Genomic DNA, 14,093 nt, shown 5'->3' on the forward strand with positions numbered 1-14,093 from the left:
GTACTTCCCCTTGTTGAACTTCATGATGTTCCTGTCCTTTTTTCCAGCCTTTCGAGGTCCCTCTGGATGCCAGCATGACCCTCTGGCATATCAGCCACTCCTCCCACTTTGGGTGTCATCTGCAGACTTGCTGGGGGTACGCTCTGCCCCACCATTCAGAGCATTAATGAAGATGTTAAACAGGACTAGACCCAGTATTGACCCCTGGGGCACACTGCTGGTCAATGACTTCCAACTAGACTTTGCACTGCTGATCACCATCCTCTGGGCCCACCCATGCAGCCAGTTTTCAGCCCACCTCACTGCCTGCTCATCCAGCCCCTACATCAACAGCTTCTCTGTGGGGATCTTATGGGACACAGTGTCAAAGGCCCTAGTGATGTCCAGGTAGACAATATCCACTGCTCTCGCCTCATCTACCAGTCATGTCATCGCAGAAGTTTATGGTCTAGCATCGTTACTCAACGTTCTACGCTACTCAGAACTCAACACATGCCAGGTTAAGACTCGCTGGGGGCAGAGGTCTTTTGGCAAGACATGGGTTCTTCAAGTACACATTTCGCTGCCCATAACTGAGCGTCCAAGTTGGCTTTTCACAATCAGCAGTGTCTGATCTGTCAGTTTAACAGCTCCATTTACTCCTTGCAGCTCCCTGCTTGACCCCTTTCTCTCGGCAAGGTGGAGCACGGCCTTTCACAGGCTTCTTTCTCCCTGCTGGCTTTAGCTCTTGCCATCCGACCACTCTTGAGAAGAGGAGCTCAGCAGCTATCAGTCCTTCCGTGTAACGGGTTGTCCCGCCATAAAGCTTGGAGATGTCCCTTAGACCTTGCACCAGTCACTTCTTTGGACTCATCCCAAGAGGCTGCTGTCACCATGGTCAATACTCTGTGCTGGCCTTTCTCTCTGCACGGGGGTCCCCGTCCTGTCGTGCCCACCTCCACCTCCGCCCCCCGGCACTTGTGCCCCTCACCGGGAAGATGAGGTCGGGGCTGGGGCTGAAAGAGGAGCAAGGGCCCACCAGGAGCCTCCTGCATTTTGGGGAGGAGGAGGAGCAGCAAGGGCAGCGCGGGGTGAGACGGGCAGAGGCCACCGAGGTGGCCGGGCGCTGGGGCAAACCCTGTCCCAGGAGGCACCTGTGGGTGTGCGGGGCGGGGGTGCGTGAGCACGGGCGTGCATGCGGGGGTGCATGTGAGAGCGTGGGGGTGCATGCAGGTGTGCATGTGCGAGCACGGGCGTGCATGCGGGGGTGCATGTGTGAGCGCAGGCGTGCATGTGGGGGTGCATATGGGAGCGCGGGGATGCATGTGAGGGTGCATGTGTGAGCACGGGCATGCATGCAGGGGTGCATGTGGGAGCATGGGGGTGCATGCAGGGTGCATGTGGGAGCACGGGGGTGCATGCAGAGGTGCATGTGGGAGCACAGGGGCGCATATGGGGGTGCATGTGCGAGCATGGGCATGCATGTGGGGGTGCATGTGCGAGCACAAGGGTGCATGTGGGGGTGCATGTGCAAGCATGGGCGTGCATGCGGGGGTGCATGTGGGAGCACAGGGGTGCATGCAGGGGTGCATGTGCAAGCACAGGGTGTGCATGCGGAGGTGCATGTGCGAGCACAAGGGTGCATGTGGGGGTGCATGTGCGAGCACGGGCGTGCATGCGGGGGTGCATGTGCGAGCGCAAGGGTGCATGCCGGGGTGCATGTGCAAGCACAGGCTTGCATGCGGGGGTGTGTATATGCACATATGTGCGCGTGCAGGGGTGTGTGCGCATGTGCATGTGTGTGTGCCGGGGGTGCGTGTGTGCACACAGGTGGCTGTGCGGGGGGGGGTGTGCGTGCACGCAGGGGGGTGCGTGTGTAGGGGTGTGTGCGCAAGGGTGTGTGCGCACGTGTATGCGCAGGAATGTGTGTGCGTGCACGCAGGGGGGTGCGTGCCTGCATGTGTGTGCAGCGGTGTGTATGTGTGTATGTGTGTGTGCAGGGGGGTGTGTGTGCACACGGATGTGTGCGGCGGGGGTGTGCACGGGTGTGTGTGTATAGGTGTGTGCACACGGGTGTGCGTGTATGGGTGTGTGTGCACGGGGGTGCGTGCGGGGGATGTGTGTGCGTGTGCGTGGGCACAGGTCTGTGTGCAGGGGGTGTGCATGGGCGTGCGTGCGGGGGGATGTGTGTGCACGGGTGCGCGTGCTCGGGTGCAGGTGTGTGTGTGCGTGTGCACGGGTGCGTGTCCAGGGGTGTGTGCGTGCACGGGTGCGTTTGCGGCGGGTGTGCGCGCCCGTTGCGTGTGCAGGGCCGCCTGCCTGCCGGCGCGTGCGCGTGCACGCGTGCCTAGGTACACGCCTCCCGCGCGTCTCCGCACCGCCCGTGGGCGGGGCGGGGCGGGGCGCGTTCCCCTCGGGGGGCGTGGCGTGGCGGGAATGCCCGCCCCGGGGCGTGGCGGGGCGTGGCGTGGCGGGTCATGGCGCGGGTGCTGGTGGTGGGCGCGGGGCTGACGGGCGGTGCCTGCGCGGCGCTGCTGCGGGGGGCGGCGCTGGGCCGCGTCGCCGTCTGGGACAAGGCGCGGGGCGCAGGTGGGCCCGGCACGCGGCGGGAGGGGTGGGGGGACACGCGTGGCGTGGCGTGGCGTGGCGTGGCGTGGCGGTCTCTGACTGGCTGTCGCGCAGGGGGCCGCATGAGCACGAGCCGCAGCGCGCGGGACGCCGCCTGCACCGCCGACCTCGGCGCGCAGTACGTCACCCTCGAGACGGAGCGCGCGGGGCCGCGCGGCAGGTGAGCCCCGCCCCGCCCCGCCCCGCCCCGCCCCGCCCCGCGCGCGGCCGGCCTGAGGGGAGGCGGGCGCGGCGGCCCGGGCGAGGGGCGGCGGGGCCGGTCGCCGGGCTTTGGCCGCAGCCCTCCCTCTCGGTCCGCCTTCCCGCCCATCTCTGCCGCGCCGGGTGGAAAGCGGGGTGGGGGGCGGAGCAGGTGGCGGTACGCGGGGGTGGGGCGGGTTTGGCGGCGAAGAGCCCTGCCCACGAGTGCGGCGGCTCGGCGGTTTTCACCCGTGGTGCAAATCTGCCCACCGTAGGAAACGCGGGCGGGTGCGTCCCCGCTGCTTAAACCCACAGGGGTCTTTGCTTTCGCGAGGTAACGCGCCTCAGAGTCGCCTGGAGGCTCCGCGGGTGACGGGGCAGCTGGGTACGGAAGAAAAAGCGTGGGGTGTCGTGTCTGCCCCGAGGACCAGCGGTGCCTGGCTGTGGGGACGGGGGAGGATCGCCTCGGTGGGGCCTGCTTGGGCTTGCTGGGTACACGGGACGGTTCGCCGTGGGCTGGGGAAGGGGACGGTGATGTAACGGTGGTGTAAAAATGCGAGATTTGGCTGGAAATCAGGGAAAAGGCAGGTGTGTTTCAGGCACCTGCGTCCAGCTGCTCGAATGTTCCTGCGCTGCATGGTGGCGATGCAGTTCGTACTGATGTTTGGAGTTTTAAGTAACTGTCGTATATGCCCCTGCCACAGTTGGTCCCGAAACCTTCAGGTCAAACCGCTAACAGTTTCTGTTACAGGCACGGTGGGCAGCCTTGGTCTCACGTAAAAGGCCAGCCCCCAATAAAATAACAAGGTAGTTTGTCGTTTTATAGCTATGGTTCCTGTTTGTGCATAGCCTGGCTTGAGACACAGGTTGTATGAGGTCGTTAAAAACTGTTCCCTAGATTTGAAAGTTAGGCCGGTCTTTAATTGTGAAAAATGATGACAGCTGCCGTTGGTTTTCATGCAGTGCATTTTCATCTCTGTGTCGTTTTCTTCCTTTAAGCTTCTATGAGGAACTTCTGTCTCACGGCATCTTGAAACCGCTGACTGCACCCATTGAAGGAATGGTAGGGAAAGAAGGCTCGTGCAATTACATGGCACCCCAGGGCATCTCCTCGGTTGTCAAGTATTATTTAAAACAGTCAGGTAATTTTTTAGATGCCTTTGTATGAAATGACAGGTTTTAATGTTTGTGTTTTGATGGCATTCTTGAACTGTCTTTCAAATTTAAATCTCCAATGAGAATGTTCAAGTGCCTTGTTTGTTTATGTATGTCTTGAAGTTGCTTAGATGGATAAACATGTCTGCGAGCTCTATAAATTTCCAAGTCCTGCAAGCACTTCACTGACTTCAGCTGCACTGCTGGCATATAAAAATCTCTATACAACTATAACGTCTGTAGGATCAAGGGCTAAGCTTATATTTACACCGTTGGCTTTAGCATATGGAAGTGGGACCTAACACAATTAGGACAGAGATAATTTAGTGGGAGTGAGATCATGGCTGAGAAGAGATTTGAGTTGCAACTTGAATGAAGTGAGTGTTTGGGTGTTTTTTCATGAGTGTGTACTTAAGTTAACTGTGCTGTTTAACCGAGCAACTGGGAACATAGTGGTGAGCTACATCCTCTGTGTTTCGTAGAAATAAGCGCTTCTGCGGTATGTGAGCCTACTGTGTTGAAAGTTCATTAGAAAAGGCTGAAGCAGAAAATCATCTGCTAGTTTAAACTGTGTAACTACTGCGTTAGGTGTAATGTGGCGGAACCACTTGTACAGTTTAGTGACTAATTTAACTCTGGTTTGAAAAATGTTAGCTTTATGAGCAGTCAAGCTTTGCTCCTTTCATGTGATTGTTTTTGTCTTTTTGTAATTAGCTGGTTTTTTAGACCCTAATCTTGCAAATAATTAACTACGTTCCTGTCTTCTGATGTATGAGAGATGGTGACAGGGGCAATGCTCTCTTTTTCAGCTCCTGGGGGTGTGCTTTGATTGCTTACTGTGTGTCACCTCCTGTGCTCTTTGGATTTCACTCTGAATTGGTTCAGCTCACTAAAGCCACAGTAAACTAACCTGACAGAGAGAGCAGCTGGTACTTTTCCATCTATTTACTGAGCTGAATCATGTCAGAGAGGAGTCAGGTGAATACCAGCCCTAGCACAGGGGAGCGATCTTTTCAGCTGATGAGGATCCCCTCTTTTAATGTCATATCCTGGCTGTTAAATTGATTCAACCTAATTTGTGAAACTTCCCCCTAAGACTGTGTGCTTTGCTGTTTGCAAGTCATCCAGTCACTAAGCGAAACTACTCTGCATTTTCTCTGTGGAATTCACTGTTACATGTATTTAACTACTTCTTTTTCCAAGCAGGTGCAGATGTTTCCTATGAACAGCATGTAACTCGCATCTCTCTCCGAGATGGGAAATGGGAAGTCTCCAGGAAAATGGGACCGCCGGAACTGTTTGATATAGTTATTCTCACTATGCCTGTTCCACAAATTCTTCAGCTGCAAGGTGACATTGTAAACAGTAAGTTCATACCTCAAAATCGCAGGTATCTAGCCTAAAATGGCAATTGAGCACCTCGTATAGCAAAGAAACACTCAACAGTCTGAGCTGTCTGTTAATTTCTGCCAGAATAGGGTGAATCTGAAAATGATAGGAGGTGGATAATTTCGAGGCCGTATGCGTGGCGCATGAGCAGTAATTCCTTGATAGCAAAAATATCTAAGCAGATGAGTCAGTTTTTAATCTGATCTTTAATTTTTTGCTGACTTCTAAAACAGGACTTGCCTTTCTGTAACTTGAAAATAGTTACTGAATTGGACAAGAGCCTCAGCGGGTCCCCAGGTGGTGGTTTCCTTGTCGCTATCTCTTTGTCGACCTGTCATGCTGATTTTCAGTGCTGCCCTTGGTATGTCTGCAGTAGGGACGACCCAGAGAATAAGACCTGAATAACAACTGCGCTGTGGGGAAAATCCCTAGGGCATTTCAGTGAGCCTAAAATCACATGAAAAGCAGGGGAGGAAAAAGTCCAGATCAGAACTCTTTGGTTTCTAGTTTGTAAGATGAAAGCCTCTCACACCCTCCAGCTTGTTTGCTGTTTCTGGCTGCCCCCTGGGGGTTGTATTCCCCAAACATGAGTAAATCTCAGCTATCCTTTGGTGATTTATTGGGGCGAATGTGTTAACAGTGCCATGGAGGCTTAGAAAGAGCAGCTTGGTGCTGAGAAAGAAGTGTAAGTTCAGGTCTGGCCAGGTTTGCTCCCTTAGGTGCATTGTCTCAAGTGTGAGGCTTCCAGGGCTGGCTTTTCTCTGAAGTCAGGCTGATGAATCCTGCTCGCCCATGCTAGTCAGTGTCCGTCCGCAGCGGGCTCCCAGCAGCGTTGTTTCTGGGAGGGCTGGTTAGCTGAGGTGCTGCCGAGCCTGTGAGCAGATCTGGTGTATTTGCCGTGAGACTTGATCCTTGCGGAACAGCCACCGTGAGGATTTACAGGGCAGAGATCTTGGTGCAGCTCTACAGGAGATGGCTCTGAGGGCTGATGCTGAGCAGAAGCCAGGAAGCCCAGCCAGGCCTGTGCTGCCTGGCAGAGCCATCTGAAGTGCGCCGGGCTGTGGATTTATCACCTCAGCTGCAGTCTCGTACCAAAGACATGCTACGCCTGGCTAATAACCTCTCTTTGAACTCAGCATGCCGGCAGCAGCGCAGGGGCATCCATGTGGTTTGAGCCAGTTCTGGTCAGACGGGGCTTGTTGCCTCTCTGCTGCCAGCTGCTGAAGTAGACACTTTAAAATTTGTGGGTTTTCTGCTCTCTGGTTTGTAGAAAAACCACCAGTGCTTGAAAGATGAAGAGCTGACTTTAATGCTTGGCTCCTTGTGCTCTGCTGTGTCTTGGATTTTAATGTGTTTAAATATGTGAATGTGATTTGGAAGCTGTCTGTTAAAAGCTGTCAGAGCAATAGATGGAGGTGGTTAGAGTGAGCTGCCAGGCTCTGTCTGAAGTTGCTTCATGGTAACCAGGACCTGTATGAGGGAAAAGAAGAGGACAGGGGTGGGGAAAGAGGGTAGATGGCAGCAGGACGTTGAACTGCAGCACGGTGTCTTATGGTAGCAAAGGGAAAAGTGATGTCTGATCACAGTAAAGAAGAGAAGTATTTTCATTACAATCTCTTATTTTAAGCTTTGTGCCTAAAGAGATAAATATCCTGTAAGAACAGGACTTCTCTGCTATTCGTCGTTTTATAAGCTCTCTCCTTTCCCCTGTCCCTTTACCATGGAAAGGAGTGGTATCCCACGGAATTTTCTTGGTTAGTGAGTGTGCTCTTTCACTTCATACTCTGAATCATATGAGCAGGGTAAGTGTATAGAGATCCTTTTCAGAATTACATATTTTCCTTTTAATAGCCACATGTGTACTGTTCCGCTATATAAAGATACAATAAACTAATGCTAAAAACATCGACTGGTCACTAACTGAGGCATGGCTTTGCAAGCATTAGAAGGTAGGAGGAGAGTGATGTATAACAACTACGATGGATTGGGCCGTTTCCCTGTCTGCAAGGAGAGACATCATCTTGATTTTTTTGTTAGGCTTATTACGACAACGTGACATGGAATATTGCTCGGAGATGTTTGCAGTCATGGCTGACTCTCAAGCTACTTCAGTTCGGTTAGCTCAGCTCACAGCAGATGGGAAACCTCAACAGCCCAAACTGTACAAGCACGTGGGGACGGGTGTAACGAGGTGGCTGTTTGATTGCTCAGTGGTGTCGTTACTGGGGTAAATGAGTGTGGGTCTGGCCCATCCTGTCCTTTCTAACGGTGGTTGATAGTGAATGTCCTGGGAACAGAAGAAAAGTAGAGGTAACGTGTAGTACTGTTTTCTCAGAGTCTTCCCAAGGTTCCTCTAGCCTGCATCTCAAGGCCTTCCTCAATCAGAGTTGATGTCTTTGCACATTGTTTTTCTTGGGGTAGTTAAATCCTTTCGTGTCCAAAAAGTGGGCAGGTCCCCTTCAGAAGATGTAGTTAAGGTGAACAGTTCATTTCACTTGCTCTTGGAGTGCTGGAACTGTCAGATGCTTTCAACAACATCCTTTTCTTAATCTGCTGTGTAACTGCGGGATTAACTTTTATCTGAGGGAATCGAGAGGTTTTGTCTTCTCCTCCCCTTCTCCCCATTTCTCTTCCTCTCTCTGCCTGTACCCTGTGTGAGACCAGCTTCCGGATTTCCAGCCAGTTGTTAATTCTCCATCTCGGGCAACAGGGCTGACTCCACATACCCTGGAGTTCCTTAGCATTGGAGCTATTGGCTTTTTTACTACTGTTTCTTTAGGCTAAGAAGTGAGGGGAAAAGAGGTGAGGATAATGTAAGCCAGGTGTTTCAGAGCCTGAAGAGGGCGTACGTGTCAGATCCTTTTTGACTTGCAGAGGGTCAGGGTACATCACTGTATCTCTAAATCTCAACCTTGTATTGATTGCATGTCAAAAAGCTGAGTTTTGCTGACAGAGGACGGGGGTTTTCTGGATCCACCTCTCTTAGGATTTAAGATGCAATTTCATGTTAAGCTTAAGGTAGTTAACTGTGGACAGCTGCTGAAAGGAATAGTCCTCCTCTCCCCTCCACGCTGACGCTGTCCTGCTTTTGCCTCCTCTGTCGGCACTAGTGAGTGGGTACCACGCTGGGAGTCAGATCTGCTCCCTGTTTTGACCCAAAATTGACTCTGATGGTGCAAATGAATATGTTAGTTTTCACTTGGCTATGCAAGCTGATCTGACTTGTTGAGCGACTGCCTGGTCGCTAGTGTTAGCCTGCACATATGCTGAGGCTGCTTCCTTACCTGTAAAGCAGTTTAGTCATCTGTATGCTCTGGTCTTCCAAATCCAGAGACAAAATTTGGTGGTTCTAATGGAAAACGTGTTTGTGCATTCCCGGTATTCAAACTAACAATTCCAGCTGCTCCTGGAAGGGGAGGTTCCTGCTCCTTGTTGCAGACTTCCCCCTCGCTGTCACTCAGGGTGGGAGGAATCATTTTGCTGCTGTGCTCAGGCTGCAGCTGAAATGAGGGATGTGCAGCGCTGGAGGAAGGGGAGGGCTTTCTCCTTCTGGCAACAGCAGCCTGTGTGGCCAGATGAAAGGTCCTGTGTAACTATTCTGAGGCTGCAGGCAAGGGGCTTAAAGTGAAGCGGGGCAGGATTTAGGAGTACAGCTACCTTAATTGCTGTTCTTGAAAGCCTTTATTATATAGAAGACAGACACTGAAGCTAAATGAAAGACGTGGCTTGGCACCTTGTGGTAATGTTAATCTCGGTCTCTGTTGTGATTTGTGATGAGCAGTGTCAATGGAGCGAGCTTTGGCCGTTTCCCCAACTGCCCTGTTTTTGACTGTAACTAGCCTTTACTGCCCGCCCTCCTTTGCATCAGTGTATCGTCCCTACTTCGACAGCTTCTTAATTAGAGGCAGCTAGTTTAAAGATCTTCCATATCCTATAACCTCCATAATTTTCCTCCCCTTTTCCTATCTGAGGTTGCTTTCTGAGATGCCTTTTCACGTCAGTTTTGCTGCACACTGGAGACTGAACTGCTAACTGTGGACCTGTGCCAGGTTCTGTATTAGCCACAGGTATAATTGGATCTATCAGTTCAAAGCCAAATGAAGTTTTAAATGGATTTTGATGAGGGATTGTTAGCGTTAATGTATAGATAAAGGCTGTAAAATAAGTGAAGGTGCAAAGGAACAGCTATGTGAAGTAGGTGGTGTTTTGATCCGTTAGTAAGGATTGGAATTAGCCTTTGATATTTGTGCGTAAAAGAACCTGAGTTGGAGAGTTCAAATGACTAGCCAGAAGTGGTAATCCACCCCTTGCAGGAATTCGCCATTTTCCTGTTCGAGCCTCGCGATTGACTCTGTCACATTGGTACTTTCCCCTTGCTGTCTGAAAATTGTATTTTTAAGCAGTGGTCCCGTAGGTGATTGCTGTAAACACGCAGTATGTTTCTTTAATAACAAAACAGTTTGGACACCTATGCCCGTGTTTTCAGAGATGTATCCTGAAATTTAGGCTCCTGTATTTGTAGTTAGGTGCTTCAACAAAAGTATCCTGCGCTGTGTGTTGCGAGTTCTTCTGCACTGCAGCGCTGGTGTGTGTGCCTACACTGGACCACGCGAACGGCCAGCACCTGGCCATCGAGTTATCTTCATGTAGGTGCCTTTGGGTCCAGGGGCTGTTCTGCTCTTCAACTTGTAAATGTAAATGTTATCTCCATGTCTTTAGGACATCTTTATTTAGACACCTTTGATACCCTGTTGCAGAAAGCAAATGAGATCAGGCTTATCAATTTGAAACAGACCAAAGTTTTATCTTCAGTGAGATGGCTTACTGGTTCTTGGGTTTGTGTTCCGGCTTTAAGAATGAAGACTGCTGATAGGGGAAATCACAGCCTACTTGAGGGAGGTCTTCTTTCGCCTCCCAAGTTTTTTGAAAATCGTTTTCATTTATTTACATGATATTCAGAGATTTAAGATTTTGAAATAATGACTCTCCCAAATTTTATGTTCAGTGGCAAAGTTTCCATTTTAATACGTAAAGCTCTGCAGACTAAAGCTTTTGTTAGGCTGATTTATTAGTTTTTGTCTTTTTCCTGTTCTTTAACCTCTTAGATGAGCCTGAACATTATGTCATTGTGAAGCCGTATGCATTTAGGAGGAGACAGAATTAAGCAGCCTTTGGCAACCTAGAATTATCATTTTAAACGGACTGTGTGAGAAACGACTGTTCCAGAATTACTTCTCTTATGAGTGTAAAGCCAAAACTTAGATTAAAGGAGAAGTTAGTATGTATACATACCTTTTTTATTTATATATATTAAAAAATATATATGTGTATATATATGTCTGTATTTACATCTATAAAGTATTTTGTTCTGTTTACTTGTATTCTTTTGTTCGGTTTGTTTGTATTCTTTGAATTTTGCCAGCATTTATCGATTCTTAACTGAAAAGGGGCAGGGAAGGAAGTGGCTTGCCTGTGGCCAATCTTTCTAGATTTATTCATCTTTATTCATCTTCATTTTCAACCTTTATTCATTCCTACAGCTATCATGCCCAAATAGACTTACCGGTTGCATATTTAGCAACAGCAGAGACAGAAGTAGTAATAATGCTGCTGGAAGTCATAAGCTTTGAAATCTCTTAAACTGGTAAAATTGTTGAATTGGTAATCTGTGAAACAGGCATTCTTAGGGCTCTTTGGTACTGGTATCTGATGAAATTACTCTTCACCAGTTTGATTTGGTTGGTTTCCATTCAGAAATTGTGTGTCCTGTGTTTACTTGAAGTTACAGTAGAATGACCGAACAAAATTAATTGAAAGAGAAAAAAAAAAATCTTTTTGCAATGTCTTCATTTTTCCCCTGCTTTCCTTTCTTTACATAACATGCGGTATGTGCAGAGTTAGTAACTTTCTAAGCTTTTAAAATAGCTGAGTACTAGTATTGGGTTGAGGCAGAAGGGGAAAAGGGTTAGCTCCTTGCAGCATGTTTGGAACAACAATAGGTGGCAGCAATCAAATGATGTTTGGGATATTCAGCTTGAATAACTAAATTAAATTTAGTGCGCTTATTTGTATTTGGGCTTTATATGTTTTTGTTGTAAATATTGTGGTTATGCAGAAGGTAAAAGGAAAATGAATAAATGTTTCTGAGTTTTGTAATGTAAATTCAGTGTCAGAAAAGGAATAAATTTGCTTAAAAGCAGGATCTTTGCAAATGAAAGGACTAGGTTTTGCAAATGTTCATTATCTAATAGTATTTCAAACATGGTGGGCTATTATATTGGCTGCTGATGTTAGAAAAATCCTAGATTTATATGGATTCCATATGATCACTACGCAATATAGTCCTTTTCTGTGCGTTTTTAAATCAGATTGACAAACTTTTTTATCGGTTCTGTTTTCAGTAAGACATTTGGCAACATGGCAATTAAAGATTGCAACGATTTGCAGTAGTTTTTATCTGTGTGTTCAGAATGTTTTCATTAAGTTGCTTTACTTGGAATTTAAAATTACAGTTCCGCATGTTTAATCTGCTAATAAAACAGAATGGCTTGGCTTTTGTTTCAAGCCTGACCTATTTTTTTTTTTTTTCCATCTGTGTGAATGTCCCACATGTTTTAAATAATACAAGCTGATGAGAAGGTACAAGTAAAATAGGACTGTATTTACGTAGGGAGGCTTTATAATGTGAATTAGGAAAGCACAACTCTGATAATTTTTCATGAGTCCCAGGTTCTTGCTGAGTGAATGTGTTTATTTTTGGATAGCATGATGATAAATTCTGAATTTTGTAGTTCCAGTTCCAAGCAATCTCAGCAGGGCTTATCCAGGCTTTGAGTTTGCTCTCATTACCTAACATATCTAAAATGTCTAGTCTAAACATGTACACTGATTCGTTAGTTACTTATCAGACCTTAGGAGCTGAGGTCACACCATGCAAATATTTGTGCTTTCTGGAAATACAAGTAGTTATTAGTTTTGCACGAGACTAGCTGTTGATATTAATGTGGTCCTTTAAAAACCTGTCACTCATTTGACATTGAAGCATCCTAGTGCTGACTGAGGCTGTGACAGTGGAAGGATCTGTGTTGGTAAAATTGGGCAAGACACTGATAGAAGTGCGAGAGGGCGTTGTCTGGATTACCAGTGCTGCAGCTGAAACACGGGGCATCTTGCTCTGTGGTGAAACCCTCTGTCCTTGCCCATGGGAGAACTGTTGGCACGATGCAGCCGGACGGAATACAGCTCTCCTTAGCTGCAACCTCGCAGTTCCGATGAGCTGTTCTCTGTTTCGCTTCTGGCTGTGAATTTCACCTGTGATTCAGGGAATGGCACCCTGTCCCTACCTCCCACTGCTGCTGGCGGCTCCACCTCTTCTTTTCCACTGCAGCGTTTTGTACCCTCCTGTGAGTTGAGCTGACTCGCCAGTCCAGCAAGGAGAGGGAGAAAAATGTATATGTAAGTATGGGGTTGTTTTTGCTCGGTCAGGGAGTTGGATTAGCTCATGGAATGGTCTGACAAGCATGAGAAGGCGGGCAGAGAGGAGGGGGTGGGAGCAGAGGAGGGTCCAAGGAGGAGCAGTGCACGCTTGTCTGTTCAGCTGCCACTGAAACCACTACGTCAGCCTTTAAAGCAGGCGAAGTGGTTACGTGTTCTCTGCCTTCTGCAGCTCAGCTATAGCCTCCCTTCTTAGGGAGTACTTTTTTTTTTAAAAAAAAAAAAGGCTACTGGAGCTGGAATTGCACATCAGGGGGAAAAAAAAAAATCAAAGTAGGCCGTGTGTATTCTTAAGTGTGTGTTTTACTTAGCCTATTTTTAGGTGTTTCTTTAGAGTGCTTATAGTGGACTTGTTCTGCAGTTATTAATTGAACACACTGAAAGCCTATCAAAAGTCAAATAGGCTACCACACCGATTCCAGTGACCCTCTTTGTCTGAAAATGTGAGGATTAAACCCGCTGTGTGTGAGCATGAGAGGTTTGAAAAGGAGAATGAAACGGAATATAGGTTAGATAAAGGACTACTTTGCATTTTATTGTTGACAGTCCACACTGCCTGCCTTTGGTAGAAAGCTGAAACTTTGATTTGACAGATCTCAGAGTAAAAGAGAAGAGAAAAGCAAGATACAATGCTGGAAGAGGAAAGTATGCTGCCTTTTGTCTTCAGACTTGGAGGGAGTGGGGCAGCTGCTTCCCACTCCAGGGGAACCCACATTAGATCCTTTGGCCAGACCAGGATGACACCTCTTAAACAGAAACCCTGCAGAGGGGGTCTCGCTCCCTCACAGCATCTCTTTTTAGCGGCTGGTAACGTTGCAGAAACATTTCTTCCAGCAGTCCCTATTACTTGTTCTACCCTACCTCCAGCGAGTCAGCTGTATCAGCACAACTGTCTGTGGGACCACAATAACGCAGTCCCCCCCGCCCCCTTCCCCCCAAAAGGCGGGGGAGTTATTTTTAGCAGGATCAGTGGTGTGATCTTCAGTTCACCATGTGGCCCACAGACTTACAGGCACGTTATGCACTTTCAGCAAGGATAGGAGAGCAGCACAGGAGCTGTGCAAGTGATTGAACTGTATGAGCAAAGAAATGCTCATGAATCTGTGGTTTGAATTCTAAGCTTAGGTTTCCTGTGTAGTCCCAGGAGAGATTCAGAGCACCTGCACATTAAACTGGCAGCAGATTGTGCTGATTTAGCTAAACCGGTTTTTAAAAAAGTTACTTCTGACACGTAAGGCAGTGCTGCTTTTGTGTGTTGACACATTTAA

General features: G+C 48.6%; 1 protein-coding gene across 4 annotated transcripts in view; it reads left to right on the forward strand.

Annotated features, from left to right (window-relative positions):
* The first annotated feature begins 2,447 nt into the window (after positions 1 to 2,447).
* Positions 2,448 to 14,093, forward strand: part of RNLS (renalase, FAD dependent amine oxidase) — a 76,596-nt gene continuing 64,950 nt past the window's right edge. For 2 of the 4 annotated variants that reach the window (XR_012674209.1, XM_075154052.1), the window contains exons 1-4: positions 2,448 to 2,568; positions 2,662 to 2,767; positions 3,787 to 3,929; positions 5,149 to 5,307. Coding sequence is in view for 2 of the 4 variants with exons in the window: in XM_075154052.1 (XP_075010153.1) it covers positions 2,457 to 2,568; positions 2,662 to 2,767; positions 3,787 to 3,929; positions 5,149 to 5,307 (520 nt within the window). In the remaining 2 variants the exon portion in view is untranslated. Of the gene's footprint in view, positions 2,569 to 2,661; positions 2,768 to 3,786; positions 3,930 to 5,145; positions 5,308 to 14,093 lie in introns of those variants that run through there. The other 2 variants (XR_012674208.1, XM_075154053.1) reach the window with 2 other exon arrangements.

This window comes from Calonectris borealis, chromosome 7, assembly GCF_964195595.1.
Source record: "Calonectris borealis chromosome 7, bCalBor7.hap1.2, whole genome shotgun sequence".
In the NCBI taxonomy this organism is placed as follows: domain Eukaryota; kingdom Metazoa; phylum Chordata; class Aves; order Procellariiformes; family Procellariidae; genus Calonectris; species Calonectris borealis.